Below are 22,062 nucleotides of genomic sequence, written 5' to 3' on the forward strand. Positions count from 1 at the left end.
AAATGTAAGACCAAATACTTACGATATCGGGATAGTATCACGAGGTTTTTTCCTGGTTTTCCCTCGTGATTTACTATGGAATCTCTAACGCGAGAATTTAACTGTCATCGTTGCATTTGGTTGTCTTTTTAAAGACAGATCACATGCTATGATATTTTTTTGTGACAGATATTCTTGAGTTGTGATTGATTTCATATAATCGAATAAACTATCTTTTAGTAAAGTCGTCCCAGGAACGCAACTCATAAATATTGACGATATCATTTTAAAGTCTTCTACTTTAAACTGTATAATATACGTCTGCATTGCCAATATAAATGAGTCAGATTAAATAAATTATTAGAAGAATTTTTTTACTTAGCAACAACATTTTTGTTTATTTTAGTAGTATTTTGTATTTTGACAACGAAACCCGATTTGATCTTCGAAACGTTAATAAAATCTTTTTTTGGTAAAATTGTGGCTTATTTCCCATTATAAATAGTTGATTATAAAAGATTCCTAGAAAACCATCTGTGTACCTTCAAGTGGTATATAATTATTGTACCTGCTCCCAACTTCTGCAGTTTTAGTATTTGAGTTTAGTCTTTGAGCTACGTTGACGTAAAGTTTTCTTGCGGTATCACGTACCGCATGTCAGTGTTTACGTTTCTATAGTTAAAAGCAGTCCATTGAGTATTCTTTCGCTATTAGTATGGCAGCAAGTTCATCCAGTTGTTCTAGTTTCAAGTGCTTTCAATACTATTTTATTATTTTTTAGTTACCAATGCTAGTTTTTTTATAATTCGGTTCTAAAGGATTTTGTAAAAACCTCCACCATTTTCTTATATTATGCATGCGTTCATAATTTTCTTGAAGAAATAAAGTTTAATTTATTTGGAGCAGTATTTTATTCTACAGCTGTGTGAAGAATCATTCCGTAGTTGATGTAAAATACAAATACATACAGATATATAAGATAAATTCACATTGAAAACAAACGAAGATAGGCAACGGTATGACATACCGCATGTCAGTGTCTATGTTCCAAAACATCCACGTCAGTACTTAAGGGTTAAAGAAAATTATTTATAGATGCAGTAGGTTTCAATCCTAATAGCAATATTATTAATAAAAATATTAAAATATTACTAAAAGATTTTTAAATTGAAAACTTATTGGTCCATTTTCTTGGTAACACCTCTATGGCTTCTAAAATTTGCAAGCCAGATGTACGCTGAAGCGAGGAAGACAAGAGGGAATTCAAAAAACTTACAATTCACGACCCCGTCTGTTCAGCTGGTAAATTCCAACAGAAAATGGACCTAGTTACTCAAAGAAGTAACGACCAATATAAAAATAAAATAAAAATTCCATTTTTATTCAGTCGCAATGCGAAGGCAAAACAATCTTATTTTTCACTTAAAATACGGAGCGTAGTCCAGCCCTCTGAATCGACGATTTTCGACCCTTGTTTGAGTCTCATCGGAGAGAACGTAGGAACATGGAGGTGTTACCAAGAAAATGGACCAATAAGTTTTCAATTTAAAAATCTTTTAGTAATATTTTAATATTTTTATTAATAATATTGCTATTAGGATTGAAAACTACTTCATCTTTCAATTGCAAGATGACGCTAGTCACCTAGTCCATTCACGTCAGTTGCGGTGTGGGGGATAAACTCTCGGTGTTGATCACTTGAAGTATGGAGAAGCAGGACTACGTTCTCTCCGATGAGACTCCAACAAGAGTCGAAAATCGTCGAGTCAGAGGGCTGGACTGCGCTCCGTATTTTAAGTGAAAAAAAAAGATTGTTTTGCCTTCGCATTGCGACTGAATAAAAATGGAATTTTTATTTTATTTTTAAAATTTTTTATTTTTGGTAATTAATGTCGCAAGTTACTGGATAAAAACCATAACTTAATTTAGTCTGTGTATTATAGTTTCATTTTTGTTCTTTATTTGCAGGAGCCGAGCACGGCCGAAGATTAAGTCAACAATACTCAGTAAACGGCACCGAATCCAGAGACCGTCCTCATACTCTAGCCGAATATGCCATCGACCATTTCCGTCCCCCACTTAAACGAACAATGTCGAAAGCACTTACCCTTACCGCCAACCGAAGAGGCAATGACGATCTTTGGAGACATTCACGAGATCCCATTAAACAACCCCTTTTGAAGAAATTGTTGATGAAAGAAGAATTGGCTGAAGAAGCTTGTTTCGCGTTCAGTGCTATATTAAAATATATGGGAGATTTGCCATCGAAGAGACCTAGATTAGGGAATGAGTATACGGATCATATTTTTGATGGACCGCTTAAGCATGAAATCCTCAGAGATGAGATATATTGTCAAATTATGAAACAATTAACAGATAATAGAAATAGGTAAGAATAACTTACATAATAATATTGATACATCATATATATAATAGGGTGTCCCGAAAAGATTGGTCATAAATTATACCAGACATTCTGGAGTCAAAAATAGTTCGATTGAACCTAACTTACCTTAGTACAAATGTGCTCATAAAAAAAGTTAGAGCCCTTTGAAGTTACAAAATGAAAATCGATTTTTTTCAATAGATCGAAAACTATCAGAGATTTTTTATTAAAAATGGACATGTATCATTCTCATAAGAGGAGCATTCTAAAAAAAATTAAAGAGAAATTTGTGCACCCCAAAAAATTTTTATGGGGTTTTGTTCCCTTAAACCCCCCAAAACTTTTGTGTACGTTCCAATTAATTCGGTATTGTGGTACCATTAGTTAAACACAACGTTTTTAAAACTTTTTTGCCTCCTAGTATTTTTTCTGTAAGCGAGTTTAATAGCGAGCTATAGGTTTATAAATCAAACTGTCATTATTTTTTCATGTAGAATTACTCCTTAAAGTTTGCCATACTTATTTCAAAAACACCCTGTATTGATGAAAAACATGGCTAATTGTTAAAGTACCTAACTTTTTTACGGTCCAACATACGCAAATAAATCAAGAAACAGAATGTTGAAAAAACATGAGGCTATAGCTCTATAGTTGGATTTTAATTTCAGTATTTTATAAATGCTAGAATATTCCGCAGGGTGATGCGAAGTTTGAGAAAAAAACACAGTTTCATTGGTACACCCGGTATACAATGAAAATTTACCTGTCTAGCAACAATGTTATTACAGCGATATTGTTAAAGAATAAGGTTATAACATATTAAAAATCACTTAAATCGGACAGCAGGTTTACGAAATTCGAGACATCAAAAATGACCCATTTTTAAGGTGTCCGGTTAATTTTGCACGTCAGTGTATTTTTGTCATATTTGGTACTTCTTCAATAAGCTTACCGACTTGTTCATAGAACTCATTTTTTATTCCCATGTCTTTCTCTTCTGTAAAAACATGTGCGTTAATTATGCTGGTTTTTCTATATTTCCCGCACAATCTTAAATAGCAGCGTTGCTTGAAAGTCAGTTACATATGTATTTACCTACTACTTATTCTCCCTGACACCAAAAAACACATCCCCAATACAAATAGTAATATAAAAAAAATTATTTATTTATTGCAGTATACATATTTATTTAAATTATTTTATTCTATGGCAAATTTAAAACAAATAATATAAAATATTTTTTTGTATTGTAGATTATCAGAAGAAAGAGGCTGGGAATTAATGTGGCTGGCCACTGGACTTTTCAGTTGTTCCCAAAGCCTCTTAAAAGAACTTACCCTTTTCCTTAGAAGTAGAAGGCATCCAATATCTTTAGATTCCCTCCAAAGGCTGCAAAAGACCTTAAGAAATGGCCAGCGAAAATATCCACCCCATCAAGTCGAAGTAGAAGCCATTCAGCATATGACAACGCAAATTTTCCATAAAGTGTATTTCCCAGATGATACCGATGAAGCTTTTGAAGTTGATTCCAGTACTAGAGCTAAAGATTTTTGCCAGAATATTAGTCAAAGATTAAATCTAAGATCTAGCGAAGGATTTAGTCTCTTTGTTAAAATTGCAGATAAGGTAACTTTAACTCTATAACTTCTTTTTTTCTCATAATTCTTAGTGCCCTTCAAGCAAGGCGTCAGATTAACTATATAACATTAAATAATATTGGAATTTTACATTTGTGAAGAAAATGAGATTATAATAGGTGGAAGTACATATTATGTTTAACCACAAAAAGGTACAGAAGGAAATGTGAAAGTCTCTAGGAGGAGAATATAGAAATCAAATCAATCATGTAATACTAATCTAGTAAAAATGCAAAAGCTGGCTGCTGCAAGATGTTAGGAGCCTACGAGGAACAGATGTGGGATCAGACAACATACTAGTCAGGGCTAAAATAGAGATGAAATTAGCCAGAGACAAAAACCGGAAGGTAAACAGAAGAAGACGATAGATACGATGTCGAAACGATGTCGAACCTCTTAAACAAAAATAATCAGTAATAGAATTCACAGAGATTGAAAATGAACCAAACAGCAACACCAAAATAAGAAAACAGTGGAGAAAATATGGAGGAAGTTTAAGGCATAATATCGAACGGTTGGGATAAAAAACTGCAAATGAAACGATCGGACTAAAAAAAATAGGATACAGAAAATGGATTACCCGATACATATTACAAATAATAGAAGAAATAAAGAAGATCAAAGGAGAAATGTTACAAAAGGGGGCAACTGAAGAAGGAAAAGTGCTAGAAAGAAAAGAAAACGAAAAAACATAGCAGTTAAAAAGCAATCCAGAAAAGAGCTGTATAAGAAAACGACCTGAGAACACAACACACCATCATACGGAACTTGACAGGGAAACATTAAGGTGATACAGTAGCGATCAACAGGTAGCCAAAACGCGTTCCAAGATTGCGGCTGTAATTTTGAATATTTTTTCGAGATATTTGGCACACGTATTCGTAATATAATAAAGAATGGCGGTAAGAAGCCCAATTTGAAAAATATATTAATATGTGGAAATTACTCTGTAATTAAATACAATATTAAAAAAAACGAGCCTGTACCGCCATTAAGAAGAACAAAAAATACACTTTCTTCAAATAAACTTTTTTATCCGATGCCTAGATTTTGTGTCATTTTGGAACTACTAATGAAATAAAAAATTTTAGTAGTTCCAAAATGACACAAAATCTAGGCATCGGATAAAAAAGTTTATTGGAAGAAAGTGTATTTTTTTGTTCTTCTTAATGGCGGTACAGGCTCGTTTTTTTAATATTTTATTTAATTACAGAGTAATTTCCACATGTTAATTAATTTTTCAAATTGGGCTCTGTACCGCCATTCTTTATTATATTACGGATACGTGTGCCAAATATCTCAAAAAAATATTCAAAATTACAGCCGCAATCTTGGAACGCGTTTTCGCTACCTGTTGATCGCTACTGTTTCCTCTTAAAAAGTAGCAACCAAATGAATTATATACAAGGAAGTATAATTAAAGCAGAACATGATATAAAGATGGAAATAACACGTCGAAGAAATATACTCCAAACACGAGGCAACACCAGATATAGATGGAGAAAATGAAATACAGGAGTTAAACGTTAGCAAAGGTGACATTACGAAAGAAGAAATACAAAGCATACAGAAACAAATACAAAATGGCAAAGCCGCTGGAAGTGACAACCTATGAAGAGATTTTATAAAGACCGATGCAAGCCATTGGGTAGAAATGTTACACAAACTCTTTAACAAGATATGGGCCGACGAGGAGCTACCAAGGCAATAGCACGAGAGGGTAATTATTAAGATACCAAAAGAGATGTCCAAGATCATATTAAACAGACTGAAGCGAGAACTAGACAAGAAACTAAGAAGCAACCAAGCAGACTTTCGCACCAAACGCTCCTCTATCGACCACAATTTACGTTCTAAGAATTATCTTGGAACAAGCTAGCAAATGGCAGTTTATTAACTTTGCTTGTATAAATAGAACGAGCGCAGAACGAGATCAACTCTGGAAGATTATGAAAATCTTATAAGAGAAGAAAAGAGAATGTTTAGAAGAAAAAAGAAAGAACAATACGAATACGCTCTAAACGAAATTGTTAACTACCACAATGGAAAAGACTCACGAAAATTCTACCAACAGATAAACAGCTGCAGAAAAGAATTCAAACCCAGAATAATAGCCTGTAAAGATAGGGACGGCTCTATAATTAGTAACAAAGAACAGATACTAAACAGGTGGGCGAACCATTTTGAAGAACTGCTTAGTGGCAATCATGAAGATGGCGAGATTGAGGATCCCATGTTTCTAATGAATGAAGATGATCGGCAACCACTCCTTACCGAAGAAGAAATTAGAGAAGCCATCGTAACACTGAAAAATAATAAAGCCCCCGGTTCGGATAATCTCCCAGCCGAACTTTTCAAAAACGGCGGCGACACCCTCCTGAAACACATGCATAAACTGATAACTGCAATCTGGAAACAGAAAGAAACACCCACAGACTGGAAGTTAGGTGTACTGTGTCCTCTACACTCTACACAAAAAGGGAGACATTATGGTGTGTAATAATTATAGAGGCATCACTCTACTCAATATGGCATATAAAGTGTTGTCCAACATATTGTACAAATGACTCCTCCCCTACGCCGAACAAATAGTGGGAGGATATCAGTGCGGTTTCCGTCCTAATATAATAAATCAACAACGGACCAGATATTTACAGTGAGGCAGATCCTTGAAAAAACCCTAGAATTCGGCGTCGACACACACCACATATTCGTTGACTTCAAAGCCGCATAAAAGTCCGTTAATAGAAATAAACTTCTACTTGCTGTGGTAGAATTTCGAATACCGTTTCATCTTGTCCAATTAACTGAACACTCACAGGTACAGAGAGCATGGTAAAAATCCAAAACGATCTCTTAAGACCCTTCCATTGCAAAAATGGACTAAGACAGGGTGGTGGACTATCGTGTCTCTTATTTAACCTGGCATTAGAAAAAATAATTCGAGAGTTCCAGATTACTACGAATGGTACTATCTTTAACAAATCAGTACAAATTGTCGGATACGCAGATGACATAGACATCATAGGTAGGTCCACAGAATCTCTGACTGAATCGTTTCGGTCGTTAAGAGCATCAGCACAGAGAATGGGACTAAATATAAATGTTCAAAAGACCAAATATATGTGTTGCACTAGGTCAAGCAACCCGACACCTACAAGAATAATAATTGACGACCTAGAACTGGAAGGTGTCGACACATTCATATACTTAGGATCGCTGCTAACTAAAGATAACAATGTCAGTGAAGAAATTAAAAGAAGAATAGTGCTCGCCAATAAGTGTTACTATGGCTTAAGAAGACAGATGGCCTCAAAAATGCCTAGAAAAATTAAACGACTGTATTGGGACCGTGCAAGTTCGGAAAAGCGACACCTGGTTTCTTCGCTCTGCACTTTTATTCGCACTTTTAATTATATTGGCCAATCATATGGACCTGGTTGCTGGATAATTGTCAAGGCCATAGTCCAAAAAAATAATAAGAAAAAATAAGATTCAGGTTATGTTATTAAAACGTAAACAATTGTATGTAGTAAATAAAATTAGTTATTAAAATGCGATAATGCAAGAAAAATACAATTAATTACATTTACCTTTATATAATAATTGCATATCATATCAATATTGTGGAGCAATATATAATTTTTCTTTTTCATTGACAGTAGATATGAAATATACGTCAATTTGACAATTTCAGTTGACAATGAATTATTTAAGAAAGTTGTATATAAAAAGGTGGTAGTAATTCAGATGTAGCAAAAAGAATAGCAAAGGCACAACATGCATATAATTCCTTAAAGAAAATCAGGATCTCGCGCGATATATCAGAATTAACCAAAATCAAAATATTTAACAGCTGTATAAAGAGTATATTATTGTATGGCGCAGAATCTTGGAGGCAGGAACAAAGAACTTCCAAAAAATTATTAACCTTAATAGCAATATACAAATAATTACACTTTTATAAAAAAGAACTTTTTATAATAAAACGTTTTTATTAATTATAGGAGAGAATATAAAATGATTTGACGATATAAAATGCTTAAAATTCCAAAAATTACACTATAATAAAAAAGTACTTTTTATAATAACACAGTTTTGTTATATACAGGACACAACATGTTTCGAAAAAATAAAATATGATTTTTTTGTAGGTGTATTAACTGTTAAAATTATAATTTGTATTCTCTTTTTCATCTCATTCCTTGTTGTTGGAGGTATTTTATAAACTTCATTAATAACGTAACCCCAAAAAAATCAGTCCAGTTTATTAAATTCTGGTGATTTGGGTGGCCACGCTACTGGTCTATTGAAAAATGAAAATATCTCGAAAACTAATAAATTTAGACATAGGGAATGTTATATAAAAATTAAAGTACGGTAATGGTACTTTTTGATAGTGATATAAAATACAGGGTGTTTCATTTAAAATTACTGGGAAAATAATGTACTTGCGTTTTGACTCACCCCGTATTCAATATAAAGAAAATCAGCAATATCGATTATTTACGAAAATTTTGAAAATAAATAAAAAATATGGCATTAATAAACCATTGCCGTTGTGCTTATTTTTATTTATACAGGGAGTTAAACTTGTTACGATTTTCATATAAAATTGGTTATAACTTTGTAACTACACTGTATAACATACTAAACCGTAATATTTTTATAATGGAGAAGTTAAGAAGATTTTCAATATAAAATAAAATACAGGGTGTTCTATTTAAAAAAACATAACTTTGATCTGTCACTATGTTATCAAACACCCTGTAATATTCTAATTAATTTTGTAATGTGAAGTTCAAAGCTGGCTACAATTTTTGATATTAATTTTTATCGCTATCCATTACTATAACGGATCTACGGAGCTTTACCCCACTAATCAATCACCCTGTATAATAGCAGTTAAAAAATTGCATTGTTAGCCAGTTCTAAGCTATTCTGAAAATTTCAGGTACCTAGGCAGCCTAGAACTATTTTTAAAATGGATTACAAAATTTGCGGAGACCGTGACAACAACCAAGCCAAGTATATATAAAAACGTTTTAATAATGAGACTCGCGGAATCTGATGGACAGGTTTCGGAATCTGTAAAAAAGAAAACGGAACATTATATTCCTCCGGAGATACTAATATACTAACTACTATTACTATCAAAATATAGTTGGCATATTGGTAGCCCCCAATACACAAAATATGACCAAATTTTCACACCTATGCAAAGGGCAAAACTTTTGAATTAAAAACTAAATAACTAAATTAGGTTAGTTAAACCATTGTTATAAACGTATTTTAGGTCTGAATACACCTCATATGGTATTCGTTGTAATGACATTTTTATTATTTCAGGTAATCTCAGTTCCAGAAGGAGACTTCTTCTTTGATTTTGTGCGGCATTTGACGGATTGGATCCGTAAGGCACGTCCAACAAGAGACGGCATCACACCGCAATTTTCATACCAAGTATTTTTCATGAAGAAGTTGTGGACAAACACTGTGCCAGGCAAGGATCGAAATGCGGATTTAATTTTCCATTTCCATCAAGAACTACCTAAATTGATCCGAGGCTACCACAAGTGTAGTAAAGAGGAATCTATCAAACTGGCAGCTATAGTATATAGAGTTCGGTTTGGAGAAAGTAAGCAGGAGCTGCAAGCCATACCGTAAGTCTATCTTTTTATTTTTTACCTTGTCGTTATGTTTATACGAGGCTTGTCCAATTGAAACACATCTTTAGTGATATGTCCTTAAGTACCTTAACCATTGTTTAATTAATAAGACCACTGTCGATGGAATAATTCATATTTATTACTAACATGTTATTCAATACATTTTACATTCAGTTTTCTACAACTACTGCTTGCCCCGTTGTTCTGCTCTCTCTGTCAGTCCGCATGGAACATCATCGCAGAACAGTAAGTGCCAGATGGTCATCTCTCTCAGAGCTACCAACTCACTTTAAGCTGTGTTTACACTTAAAACATCCCAACTTATCATTTAGTCCAGAAAAACTGTATTGGAAAATATATCTACAAATAATTACCACTACCATGAAGGCACATATTTACATTGTTTCACCAACTGATGTAACTTTTATTCTGTATAAAATGATGTGTGTTCGTTGGAGAATTAAGTAACGAAACTATTGAAGGAAATGCACAAGTTTTATTTAGATGTTAACAGCTCAGAGTACAAAACGATACTGAATTCCAAATTAATGAATACAAAATTTCTTAAAACCTCTCACAGTCCTGAGCCTGAGTCCTGGCACATATCATTGACACCTCGAAATCATCAGCGTGGGTGTTTCTCATCTCCGTTGTAGTCTAGATATGGGATAAAAACGCACACAGTGGCGTGCTCGCCATAACACCTTCCTTCTGAAGACCGAAGCTGGGGTGTCCAAAAAGAGCTTCTTTTGCAGCTTCGAAGTTTTGGCTTGTAGTGTAGAGCCTCTCTGGACATGCTCCGCACAGAACAGGTAGGGCCACATGAAACAAAGAAACCAACCGGCAATAACTCATTCTACTTTTGTTGTTATGATGAAGCCGTAGATGAAGTACACCACAAGGTAATCGAATTATATATATTGCAGTTATTACTGATTAAATTCCTTTATAATATGGATAATAAAAGTTCACATCTACTACTTGCCGTGTTACACTTCAACTTCGTTTAGTTAATTGCATCATAAAATGGATTTACATTAAAATGAAATTTGTGAATAACCTCGTTATCCAACTGTTAGAGTTTTATTGGTTTCATTGACTTCAAGAATGAATAACAAATAACATACGGTTCTGTATTTAATACCGATTTGGTGTATTTAGAATTTTACCAGTTAAAATAAAGCTTGCGCAAATTTCGTTGGATTAACTATAACAGTGAGCATTTTTTTTTGTTTATCAAAAAAGAAAAGGTGTACAGGTATTAAAATTTTCCAGGCAGTGGTGTTGATTAATTTTAACTATTTTTCAAAATCTGAGTCACCAATACCAGAAGAACTATCATTTATAATTTCAAAACAATTTCTTGTTATTCTCATTATAAAGATACAAAATATTTCTATTATTAATGTCTTGTTGTAATTATTAATGTATTAATGTAATTAAAGACTTGCTCGTTAAAATATAAAAAATTATTTAAAACCAAGTTAGCTTTAACCTTCAGAAATTCGGCAAATATTGTGAATGCCCTATATTTTATTGCATTTTTTAATTGTCCGCAAAAAATAAGGTATAGTTTCATAAGGCTTCCCTATACCTATGTACATAGTGTTCTGAGTTATGTTGACTTTTCCTAAAATGTAAAGTTTTAAAAGAAGGCTTATTCTCAATTTATTTAAGAAGTTATAAAAAAATTACTTTTACATTTAAATATTTGGATATTGGTTGAATATATTTCATGATTAATTATTACACATTTATTTACAGGGTGTTCAAAATTTACAGTTTCATTATTGGATTATTCAATGTGTCATATGGTTCTTATTTTAAATGGAACACCATGTATAATAATAAATAATTATACTAAACAATTTTACCTCTTTTGAATGGTATATGGATGTCCTATACCTAGGTCTCATAGTTTTTGCGTAATTTAGAATTATTTAAATTCCTAATCTGTAAATCGGTTTTAAAACAAAATATGTAGTTAATTAATGGCATTGTATGACATTTTCATCTTATGACTGTACGGTCTGGTAATTATTTTATAATTAATGTATCCCATGATTAATTATTACACATTTATTTACAGGATGTTCAAAATTTACAGTTTCATTATTGGATTATTAAATATGTCATATGATGGTTATTTTAAATAAATTACCATGTACTTATATTAATAAATTATTGTACTAAGCACAGGTTCCTCTTTCGAATGGTATAGGGATGTTCCACAACTAGGAGTCATAGTTTTTGCGTAATCTACAATTTTCTTAAACGGTAAATTGATTTTAAAAATAATATTTATAGTCACTCTCGATTTTTAAACGGTACGAAATAAATGTTTGTTTACTGTATCATAATGAAATGAAAATTATGTCTATTTACTAGACCATTATTATGAAAAGTAGGTATATTGGTCTGTATACAATACATTAAAAAAAAATCAGGATCTTCTATAAAGTCTAAAGTCCATAAACGATAAGTTAAATATTTATCATAATCTTGTTTTGTCTAATACTGGTGTAGTTGAGTTTTATACGGATAATAGTGGTTTCTCTTAAGTATTCTAACAGTCGTTTGAGTGATTTACAATTCACCCGAAATTTTTTCTTTACTAGTATTTGGGTTTTCCGTAACAGAAAGCAGGACATCAAGCTCCTTGTCGTCATCACAAATAACTGGTTTATTTTTATTTAACTTTCCGTATGCAACATTACCAGTAGCACGGAATCTATTGAAATCTCTCAAAAACGTCCTTTTTGGTTGTCTTCTATCAGGATACTTTTAAGCGTAAACTTAAGAAGGTAAGATACAATTTTGCAAACACTCCCCAATGCAAAGTACCATGTCTACTTTTTCGTAGATAACGTGATTATTCATTTTTAGGAACAATTAAATTTGAATATCATACATAGTCCAGGAACCGAAGCTTTTCACCTCGCAATTTTTACAGAATGTATCGATTTGCTTGAAAATTTGAGAATAAATAGTGGATAGTCCAAGGATCAAAATCTATATGATTCCGAGAGGCGCTTTTACCATGGGGTTGGTTGACACCCCATCTCGTGGGTACAAATTTTTTATTATATTTTGACCGCAAAAGTTGATAAAAACATTCATTCTAAGCAAAAAATGTTCTATAAATTTTTTTGATAAAATTAATAGTTTTCGATTTATTCACTGTCGAAAGTGTTAGTTTTATATCGAAAAAATCAATGTTTTTCGGTAATATACTCATTTACTATTCACTCAATTTTTGCCGCAGAAAAAAGTTTTTCAATCCAAGTTCTTGGTAATTAAATAAGCTACAATTTTATATTTAAATATTTTTTCGTATCTCTGATGCCAATATTTCTACTCTGAAGAAAAGGGCATTTTTTACCAAACTACAAAAATTCGTTATTCGCTTTTAACTCCATGTTGTTCTGAAGCTATTTTCTTGTGGCATTTTTATAATCAAGTATATTCAAATGGGAAATAAGCCACAATTTTACCTAAAAATGATTTTATTAACGTTTCGACGCCCAAGTCGGGTGTCGTTGTCAAAATACAAAATAATGTATTTATATATATATATAAATACAAAATATTGTATAAAATAAATATTGTATAAAATACAAAAATTATTTTGTATTTTGACAACGACACCCGACTTGGGCGTCGAAACGTTAATAAAATCATTTTTAGGTAAAATTGTGGCTTATTTCCCATTTGAATATACTTGCTTTTAACTCCATTTTTTAAACTAATCATTTTAAGCCAGTCAAACTTCTGGAATCTATTAAGAATACATAAATAAAGAAGAATGAATAAGGCCGATGACTAAGAACACAGCTAACTTACATTACTATGCTTCCAATTGAATATCTCCTTTTTTTTTTCAAAAAAAATATTGATTTTTAACCGTAACTTTTTTATTTTTTATCCTAGAAAGTTTGTTAAAAAAGAATTTTGTAGGTTTTTACAGGACCTATAAGGCTATTAATATTAAATCCTTTTAAAATTCTCATTCGCAAAAAGAGGTGACTTTGAAAGGGTTGGTAAAGGTGGTTTTTGCATGTTATTAGAAGTTTTAATTTTCAATAGCTCACTCAATTTTCTCCGTAGAAAAAGGTTATATAAACCAAGTTATTGGGAATTAAATAAGCTACAATTTTATATTTAAATATTTTTTCGTATCTCTGTATTTCTATTTTATATTCTGAAGAAAATGGCATTTTTTACCAAACTACAAAAATTCATTATTCGCTTTTAACTCAATTTTTTTAAAAACTAATCATTCTAAGCCGGTGAAACCTCTAGAACCTATTAATAATACATCAGCGAAGAAGACCAAATAAGGTTAATGACCAATTTTAATTAGGGTGGAGAGTAGGGGGAAGTTTCCAATCACTTTTTCGCTGAAAAAAATAGGGACTGACATTCTTTTTACTATAAGTCACTTAATTTTTGAGCTAGGAACTATTTTTTTATTTCTGAAGATAGATATTTTTAAATACTTTAAAATATCTTAAGCAAGTTATCGTCGAAAAATGCATAGTTTTTCCGTCTTTTGACTTTGAAACTACAATATTTAGCATTTTACGAAGAAGAGCTAACATATAATAAAGTATAGCTCGATTACTATTGGTCTTAAAAAAACTCTCAAATTATAAAAAACGGTTATGTTTATTTTTTCAAAAGGTACATTTTTGTTAAGTAAACTTTTTTTGATAGGACGAAAACTTTTTGAGTTATTAGCAGAAAACTGATTAAAAACAATGATTTTTTCCATTTAAACCAACACTTTCGATAGCGAATAAATCGAAAACTATTACTTTTATCAAAAAAATGTATAGAACGTTTTTTGCTTAGAATAAATGTGTTTACCAACTTTTGCGGTCAAAATAAAATAAAAAATTTTCACCCCCGAGATGGGGTGGCAACCACCCCCATGGTAAAAGCGCCTTTCGGCCTGATATAGATTTTGATCCTTGGACTATCCACTACTTATTCTCAAATTTTCAAGCAAATCGATTCATTCTGTAAAAATTGCGAGGTTTTGTACTATTTTAAGCTTCATTACTTGGACTAACACGGATGTTTATATTTTTGATAATTACCAGACTGTACTGTCATAAAATGACGATGCCATACAATGAGATAAATCTTTTTATTTTAAACTCGATTTACAGATTACGAATTTAAATAATTGTATATTACGCAAAAACTATTAGACCTAGGTATAGGACATCCATATACCATTCGAAAGAGGTGACTCCGTTTAGTGAAATGTTGTATTAATATACATGGTGTTCCATTTAAAATCAGCATCATATGACACATTGAATAATCCAATAATGAAACTGTAAATGTTGAACACCCTGTAAATAACTGGGTAATAATTAATCATGGAATACATTCAACCAATATCCAGCTATTTAGATGTAAAAGTATTTTTTTCATAATCTCTTAAATAACTTGAGAATAAGCCTTCTTTTAAAACTTTACATTTTAAGAAAAGTCACCATAACTCAGAACACTCTGTACATAGGTATAGGGAAGCCTTATGAAACTATACCTTATTTTTTGCTGACAATTAAAAAATGCAATAAAATACAGGGTGTTCCATAAGAAAAAATATAACTTTGATACGCCGCCATTTATTGGGACACACTGTATATTTCAAAATAATTTTAAAATGTAGATTTTATCAACTTACAGACTACTCATTTAAAAAAGATTTCAAATCTTTTACCATTTCTCTGTAATCTTCCGTCCCGTTAGAGGTGACTCACCCTGTATATTTAAAACAAATTATTTCATAAATTCACGTGCTCAACAATGGATGTCAATTATATTCCTTACCTTCTTTTTTCTGCTCCTAAACAATACAATTTCACTTAACAGTTTTGTAATATTTAAACTACACCTTCTAATACAAGAATTCTATAATTTTTAATCTTAGATTTATTTTTCAGAATTCTTGTTCTACTCTTAAACACTACGCCTTCATTTATCACTTTTATGATATTTAATAAACTGCACAAGAACTGCACCTCTTGTCACAAAATTTTTATAATTTTTATTAAATTCAATAAACTATACTCCATCTAATTTACTTACCGTTACACGTCATCCGCGTCATAGCCCGTGACGTCAAATGATACCAACACGAAATATTTAGGCGGTAGGTGTGTTCTTTTTTAGAATCACTTTGCCTAGTACACTGGCATTGCAGCCACTAGACATATTTTATTATATACGCGTAGAAATAATATTTAAAGATTTCTATTTACTTACCTTTGCACGTCATTATCTACGTTAGAGATCTAAGTTGACATTGTTGCCCAATTACAAAAAATTCTTGAATTAATTTTAAATCATTACCTATTTATTTTTCAGAATTTTTATGTAAGCAAACTAGACCTGATAGACATTTAAATATTCAAAAGTTTTCACAAATAAAATATGAGATTAATATGACATATAAAGTAACGCCATCTATTAAAAGTAAACATCAACCGAGTAAACTAGTAGTGCCATCTTTTGTATAAAGCCACGGCGAAATAACAATATATAATACCACGGTTGTTTAAAATGGCATATATAATAATTAACTTATAAAGTATGAATTTTAAGTATATTAACTTTTAATAATTATGTATTAAAAAAATTAAAAAAAGGTAAGCGCCAGGTAGGTCTCGAACTCAGGAACTCTCGATCTCCGGCCTAACTTTCTACCACTAAGCTATCAGGTCTCGATGTCTTATCTTACGTTAAAATGGAATTTAAATGTCATAGCATTAGTCACATTTTTAAAATATGTAGTTTGAAATTTAAAAAAAAAAATGCATTTATCCATACAATAGCAGGTAATGGTTTTTCAACCAATTATGGGATATATCAGATTTTTATTAACATCCTAAGTGCTCTTATTAACTTTGTTGCAAACACACACGCTAAACACAGTTACTCGAAATAACATAGTGTAGTTTACCTCCGAGGTCAAGATTATTTTCCAAAAATTACACTAGTATAAAAAAGTACTTTTTATAATACCACGGTTGTTTACAATGGCATATATAATAATTAACTTATAAAATATGAATTTTAAGTATATTAAGTTTTAATTATGTATTAAAAAATTAAAAAAGGTAAGCGACACGTAGGATTTGAACTCAGGACCACTAGAACTCCGGCCTAACGCTCTACCACTGAACTATCGGCTCTCGATGTCTTGACTTACGTTAAAATGGAACTCAAATGTCATAGTTAATATAAAATGTCATAAAAACCACATTTTTAAAATGGTTTGAAATTAAAAAAAACCATTTATCCATACAAGAGTAGTTAAATATTGCTTTGTTAGTCAGCTCTAAGCTATTCTGAAAATTTCAAGTACCTAGTTAGCCTAGAACTATTTTTAAAATGGATTACAAAATTTGCGGAGTCCGTGACACCAACCAAGCCAAGTATATAAAAACGTTTTAAAAAGAGCATTTTTTATGATCCAATGCATTTTAATTCCTTTTTTTTATATATATATATTTTTTATTTTTTTTAATTATATTTTTTTGGTTTTTTTAATGATTTATTTATGTAGTCCTTTGTTTAGTTTTAATTGCTTTTTTTTCATTGCTTTTTTTGTTTTTTTTTTTGGTTTTTTTTGTTTTTTTTTTGTGTTTTTATTTGTTTATCATATTTTATTTTTTAACATATTTGTTTTATTTTTTTTTATATTTTTATGTTAATTTTTTCGTGAACACACTTACAAACATATTTTGTATCGTAGAATTGCTTCAAATGGTGTTAATTTTTTACAATTTCATTTTGCAACGAATTAAATGATTATACAAACATTATAAGTTAATATTATTACTAGAAATTATACAATTTAGATTGGTTTGCAAACAGAATTTGAGATTTACCATATCTTCGAAAAATGATTCAATGCTCTTCTTATTTCTTGAACATTCTAGGATTACATGGTTCATATCACCAACTTCTCCGCATAGAAAATATTGGTTTTCATCCAGTCCTATTTTATATTTGTACAAAGGAGTCATAGCATGATTAGATCTTATTCTGTTTATTGAAACAATGAAGTTTCGTTTTGTTAATCCATGAAACCAGCTTTTCGATGGTATGTTATTTTGGTGGCCGACATAGTTAAGTCCTGTCACTGATGAATTATATTCCTGCTGCCACAATTGTCTTAAATGTGAAGTAAACTTGGATGTAAGATCTGTAGATGGAACAATATTGGTGGTTAGATCGTATCCTGTGTCAGTGGCTGATTTGACTAGTGTATCCACTACATCATTACCTTTTATTCCTGAGTGTCCTTTAATCCACACTACAGTTATTGTTTTCTTTTGTTTTGTTGCTTCAAAGTTCAATTTTAACATTTCTGCCTCTGTGTTAGTAAGGTTTTTCGATGATTTTAGGTTTGTTATTCGGTCAACTGCACTTTTACTGTCAGTGAATATAACATGATTTTGTGTGTTTCTGGACTGGACGTATCTAAATGCTTTTGCTATGGCAATTGTTTCAGCGGCATATACGGAACACTCATCTGGTAACTTGAACTTGTAATATTGGGAAGAGTTTGCGTCATAAAGAGCACAGCCTACTTTTCCATTCAACTTGGATCCGTCAGTATTATATATGTATTGGTGTTCAGGCCATCTTCCATTAATGGTTTCTAGAAAGTTTTCTTTTGGGTCCTGGTAGTATGTTTTTATATGTTTTCAAAAGAAAACATTGGGAAGTTCGGTGTAGATAGGTATAGTTTTATTGATTGACAGGGAGTTAGAGATTTGTGTCATTGTGGTATAGCTGTTTACTAGGAGTGGAGTTGCTTTTGAGTGCCAATATGGATTGGTGAGTACTAGGACAGTGAGGTGGTGAATGTTACGAAGATAACTGGCTTCTTTGGATATGGCTTTAGCCATAAATTTATGACTAATTAGCTGCCTTCTGAAAGATAGTGGAGGTTCTACAGATTCGACTTCTATAATATTTATTGGGGTAGATTTAAGATAACCAAGACATATTCTCAAACTTGTGTTTTTCTGGGTCTCGATTTTGTTTCGGTGAGTATGTGCTGCTGTTCCATATAGGTGACTGCCATAGTCTAATATACTTCTAACCATTGTTTTATAGAACAGTAAAGCGGTATTTGGATCTGCTCCCCATTTGGTACTGCAGAATGCTCTCAATATATTCATAACGTTCTCGGTTTTTTTTATTGCAAGGTGGATGGTATCTTTCCACAGTAATTTTCTGTCTAAATAGAGTCCAAGGTATTTAACACAATTTTTGATTGGAAGAAGATATGGTCCCAGTTGTAACTGTCCTTGAGTTATGCCCTTTTTTTAGTAAAAATACACACTTTAGATTTTTTTCAGAAAGAATTAAGTTGTTTGAATTTTACCAGTGCTTAACTGACCATAGGTTTGTGTTTAAAATGTTCTGACAATTTGGAATAGTAGTACCGTTGGTGTAGATAACTATATCATCAGAAAACTGTATCATATTCCCGTTATTCAAATTTACTTCGAAGTCCATTGTATATAGTATAAAAAGTAGCGGGCTGAGTATGCTGCCTTGAGGGAGTCCTAAATTCGATGTTCGGGATCCTTGAAGATTTTGGTTTAATTTTAGTGAAAGCCGTCTATCGGAGTATTCGCGGTGTGCAAGTACTTGGAAGGGAATTGAGAAACGATCGTGCGCGGATAGCGGAGAAATATTGCAACTTTCTTAAATAATTCATATTGTCAATTGAAATTGTCAAATTGACGTACATTTCATATCTACTGTCATTGAAGAATAAAAATTATATGTTGCTCCACAATATTGATATGATATGCAATTATTATATAAAGGTAAATTTAATTAATTGTATTTTGCTTGCAGTACTGAATTTTAATAACTAATTTTATTTACTACATACAATTGTTTACGTTTTAATAACATAACCTGAATCTTATTTTTTCTTCTTATTATTTTTTTGGACTATGGCCTTGACAATTATCCAGTAACCAGGACTAATATAATTGGCCGATATAATTAAAAGTGCGAATAAAGTTGCAGAGCGTAGAAATAGGTGTCGCTTTACCGAACTTGCACGGTTCCAATAGTGAAATTAAAAATGAACATATTTGATGAGTTATTTCTATTGATGTCAGCTTATGGTACAAAATGTTTAGGTTTATGTTATCAAAAGCCGAGGAAAGGTCAATAAAAAACGGCAGCTATATGTTTCTTTATTGTATATCCTGTCAATATATCTGCAACGAGAACAGTAATAGCTTCGAGAGTGGACCTACATTTCCGGAAACCATATTGTGAGTTTGGTAGGATGTGTTCAAATAAATTCTAGCCATTGTTCTAATCGATTCTTTATTATTCTCTCCAGAGTTTTAAGAATACAAGATGCCAAGGATATAGGTCTGTACGAACTTGAGAGGTCTAACGGTTTGTCTTTCTTTTAATGGGTAATATTATATAGTTCTTCCAGCTATCCTTGCCTTGTATTATTAAATGGAGTATATTATGTCTCTCTGGGTGGACATAACGTTGCCAAAATATTCAAGTTTGCTATATTTTACTGTTCTGATGACGTCCGTAACTTTTCCCATCCGATACAAAACAACTTCGTTACGAACCCTATCCTCCCAACTTTTTCGTAGGATTCTCTAATATACCCAGATTTCAAAGGCTTCCAGATTCTTGAGAAATGTATCCGTTAAAGTCCAACCTTAAACACCATACAAAAGAGTAGAGAACACAATGGTATGTCATAACATCTCATTAATCTAATCTTCAGACTTAAAGTAATCGTAATAAAGTAATGTTAAATATTAGTGGAGACAAAATGCAGCACTGCCTTACTCCTCTTCGTATTTAAAGCTCTTCAGAAGTGTCCTGGCCAATCATGAGGTTTTCACGTTGATGCCAGTAAAGATTTTTAATACTGCGTAGGTCTTTATCATAAATATCTACCTTCTGAAGGATGACACTCATTTCAGTACGTTTTACTCGATCAAAAGCCTTCTCATATAAGTATAAACCGGATGTCCGATATTTTTTGCATCTCTGTAACATAACCTGAATACTAAATAGTGCTTCTCTGGTTCTCTGGTGTGTCACCAAGTTGTTCTTCTAGTTTTGGTATATCCTAGAGCGGAAAATTCCTAAAAATATCTTCTACTTCTACTTCTTCGTCCGACTGAAAACGATTAGGTACCTTTTAATGCCTTTTTAAGCGGTCAAAAGATGTGAAAATCGCAAGGAGATAAATTGGGATTAAAAGGTGGATGCTCTAATATCCTCCATTTCTTTCGTTTCAGATTATCTTTCACTGCTTTGGCAAATGAGACCGAGAATTGTCGTGCAGAAGAATGACACCACGTGAGAGATTCTCTGGGCGTTTTCGTTTTTTTTTTTTGCTTGATACAACTTGTTCAAAGTTTCATTATATAGGTTTGCGTTGATATTGAAGTTATACTTCTTTAGGCACGAGGGTAAATTTTTCAGTTTACTGGGCGCATGCGCACACCGACAGTATGGTATAAACGTTATACGGGATCTGATTGGGTGTTAAAATCATCTGTCAATAATTGTTCAATATGGAGATTTTGGATAAACAAATTAATGTTGTGTATATTAGTTTTTATTGTTGTGATGGCAGAGAAAAAAGCAAGTTTATAATATTGTAGTGACTTTTTAAATAGTTTTTAAAAGCGACAGGTACGTAATAATTGTAAATGTTTCAGTATCCTAATAAAAAATTTCATAGGTAATTCTTACCTACCTATTAGGAAAATTTAAAAAGAACCTACCAAAATAGTATGTACCTAATGCTTTGATTTACATAATTTTATTGCCATCAAAATTTCTATCAATATTCACCTAATATATTGTTTTCTTACTCTATGATTTGTTGTATTTTAATATTTCTTTCAATTCTAAATAATTTCAATTCAAAATCAAAATAATTTCGTTAAATTCACCGTCAAAAGTTTAATCCGTTTAGTTAGTTGATCTTCGCACATCATGACACATGGTCTCCGTGGGTAAAAGTTTAAGGCGAATGAATTTCAATACTGACTGGGCTGATAAGCGGGTTCGAACCCCAATGGAAACTTTAATTTTTTTGTTTTTTTTATAGGTACATTTTATGATTGTAAGTTTATTTATTATATAATTTTTTTACAGAAAATACGTATTTAGTTAAAATTTTTTCCTACATTGTTCAGAAATCATTTGTGGCATTTTTCAATGTGTTTGTTTGTGTGTGTTTTATTCTTTTATTATTTTAATTTTTGGTACTGTTTTAATAAAAAATTTTGAGAAGTAGTAAGTATTAAAATTAGTTTAATATTTAAATAAAATATAAATAAAC

General features: G+C 31.6%; 1 protein-coding gene across 1 annotated transcript in view; it reads left to right on the forward strand.

Moving 5' to 3' along the window:
* The window catches only part of LOC114325514 (myosin-VIIa), a 314,282-nt gene that overhangs the window by 255,675 nt on the left and 36,545 nt on the right, over positions 1 to 22,062 (forward strand). Inside the window, exons 18-20 of the mRNA XM_028273590.2 lie at positions 1,948 to 2,368; positions 3,619 to 3,991; positions 9,352 to 9,665. Of these exons, the coding sequence (XP_028129391.1) occupies positions 1,948 to 2,368; positions 3,619 to 3,991; positions 9,352 to 9,665 (1,108 nt within the window). The remainder of the gene's footprint in view (positions 1 to 1,947; positions 2,369 to 3,618; positions 3,992 to 9,351; positions 9,666 to 22,062) is intronic.

This window comes from Diabrotica virgifera, chromosome 4 (genome assembly GCF_917563875.1).
Source record: "Diabrotica virgifera virgifera chromosome 4, PGI_DIABVI_V3a".
In the NCBI taxonomy this organism is placed as follows: domain Eukaryota; kingdom Metazoa; phylum Arthropoda; class Insecta; order Coleoptera; family Chrysomelidae; genus Diabrotica; species Diabrotica virgifera.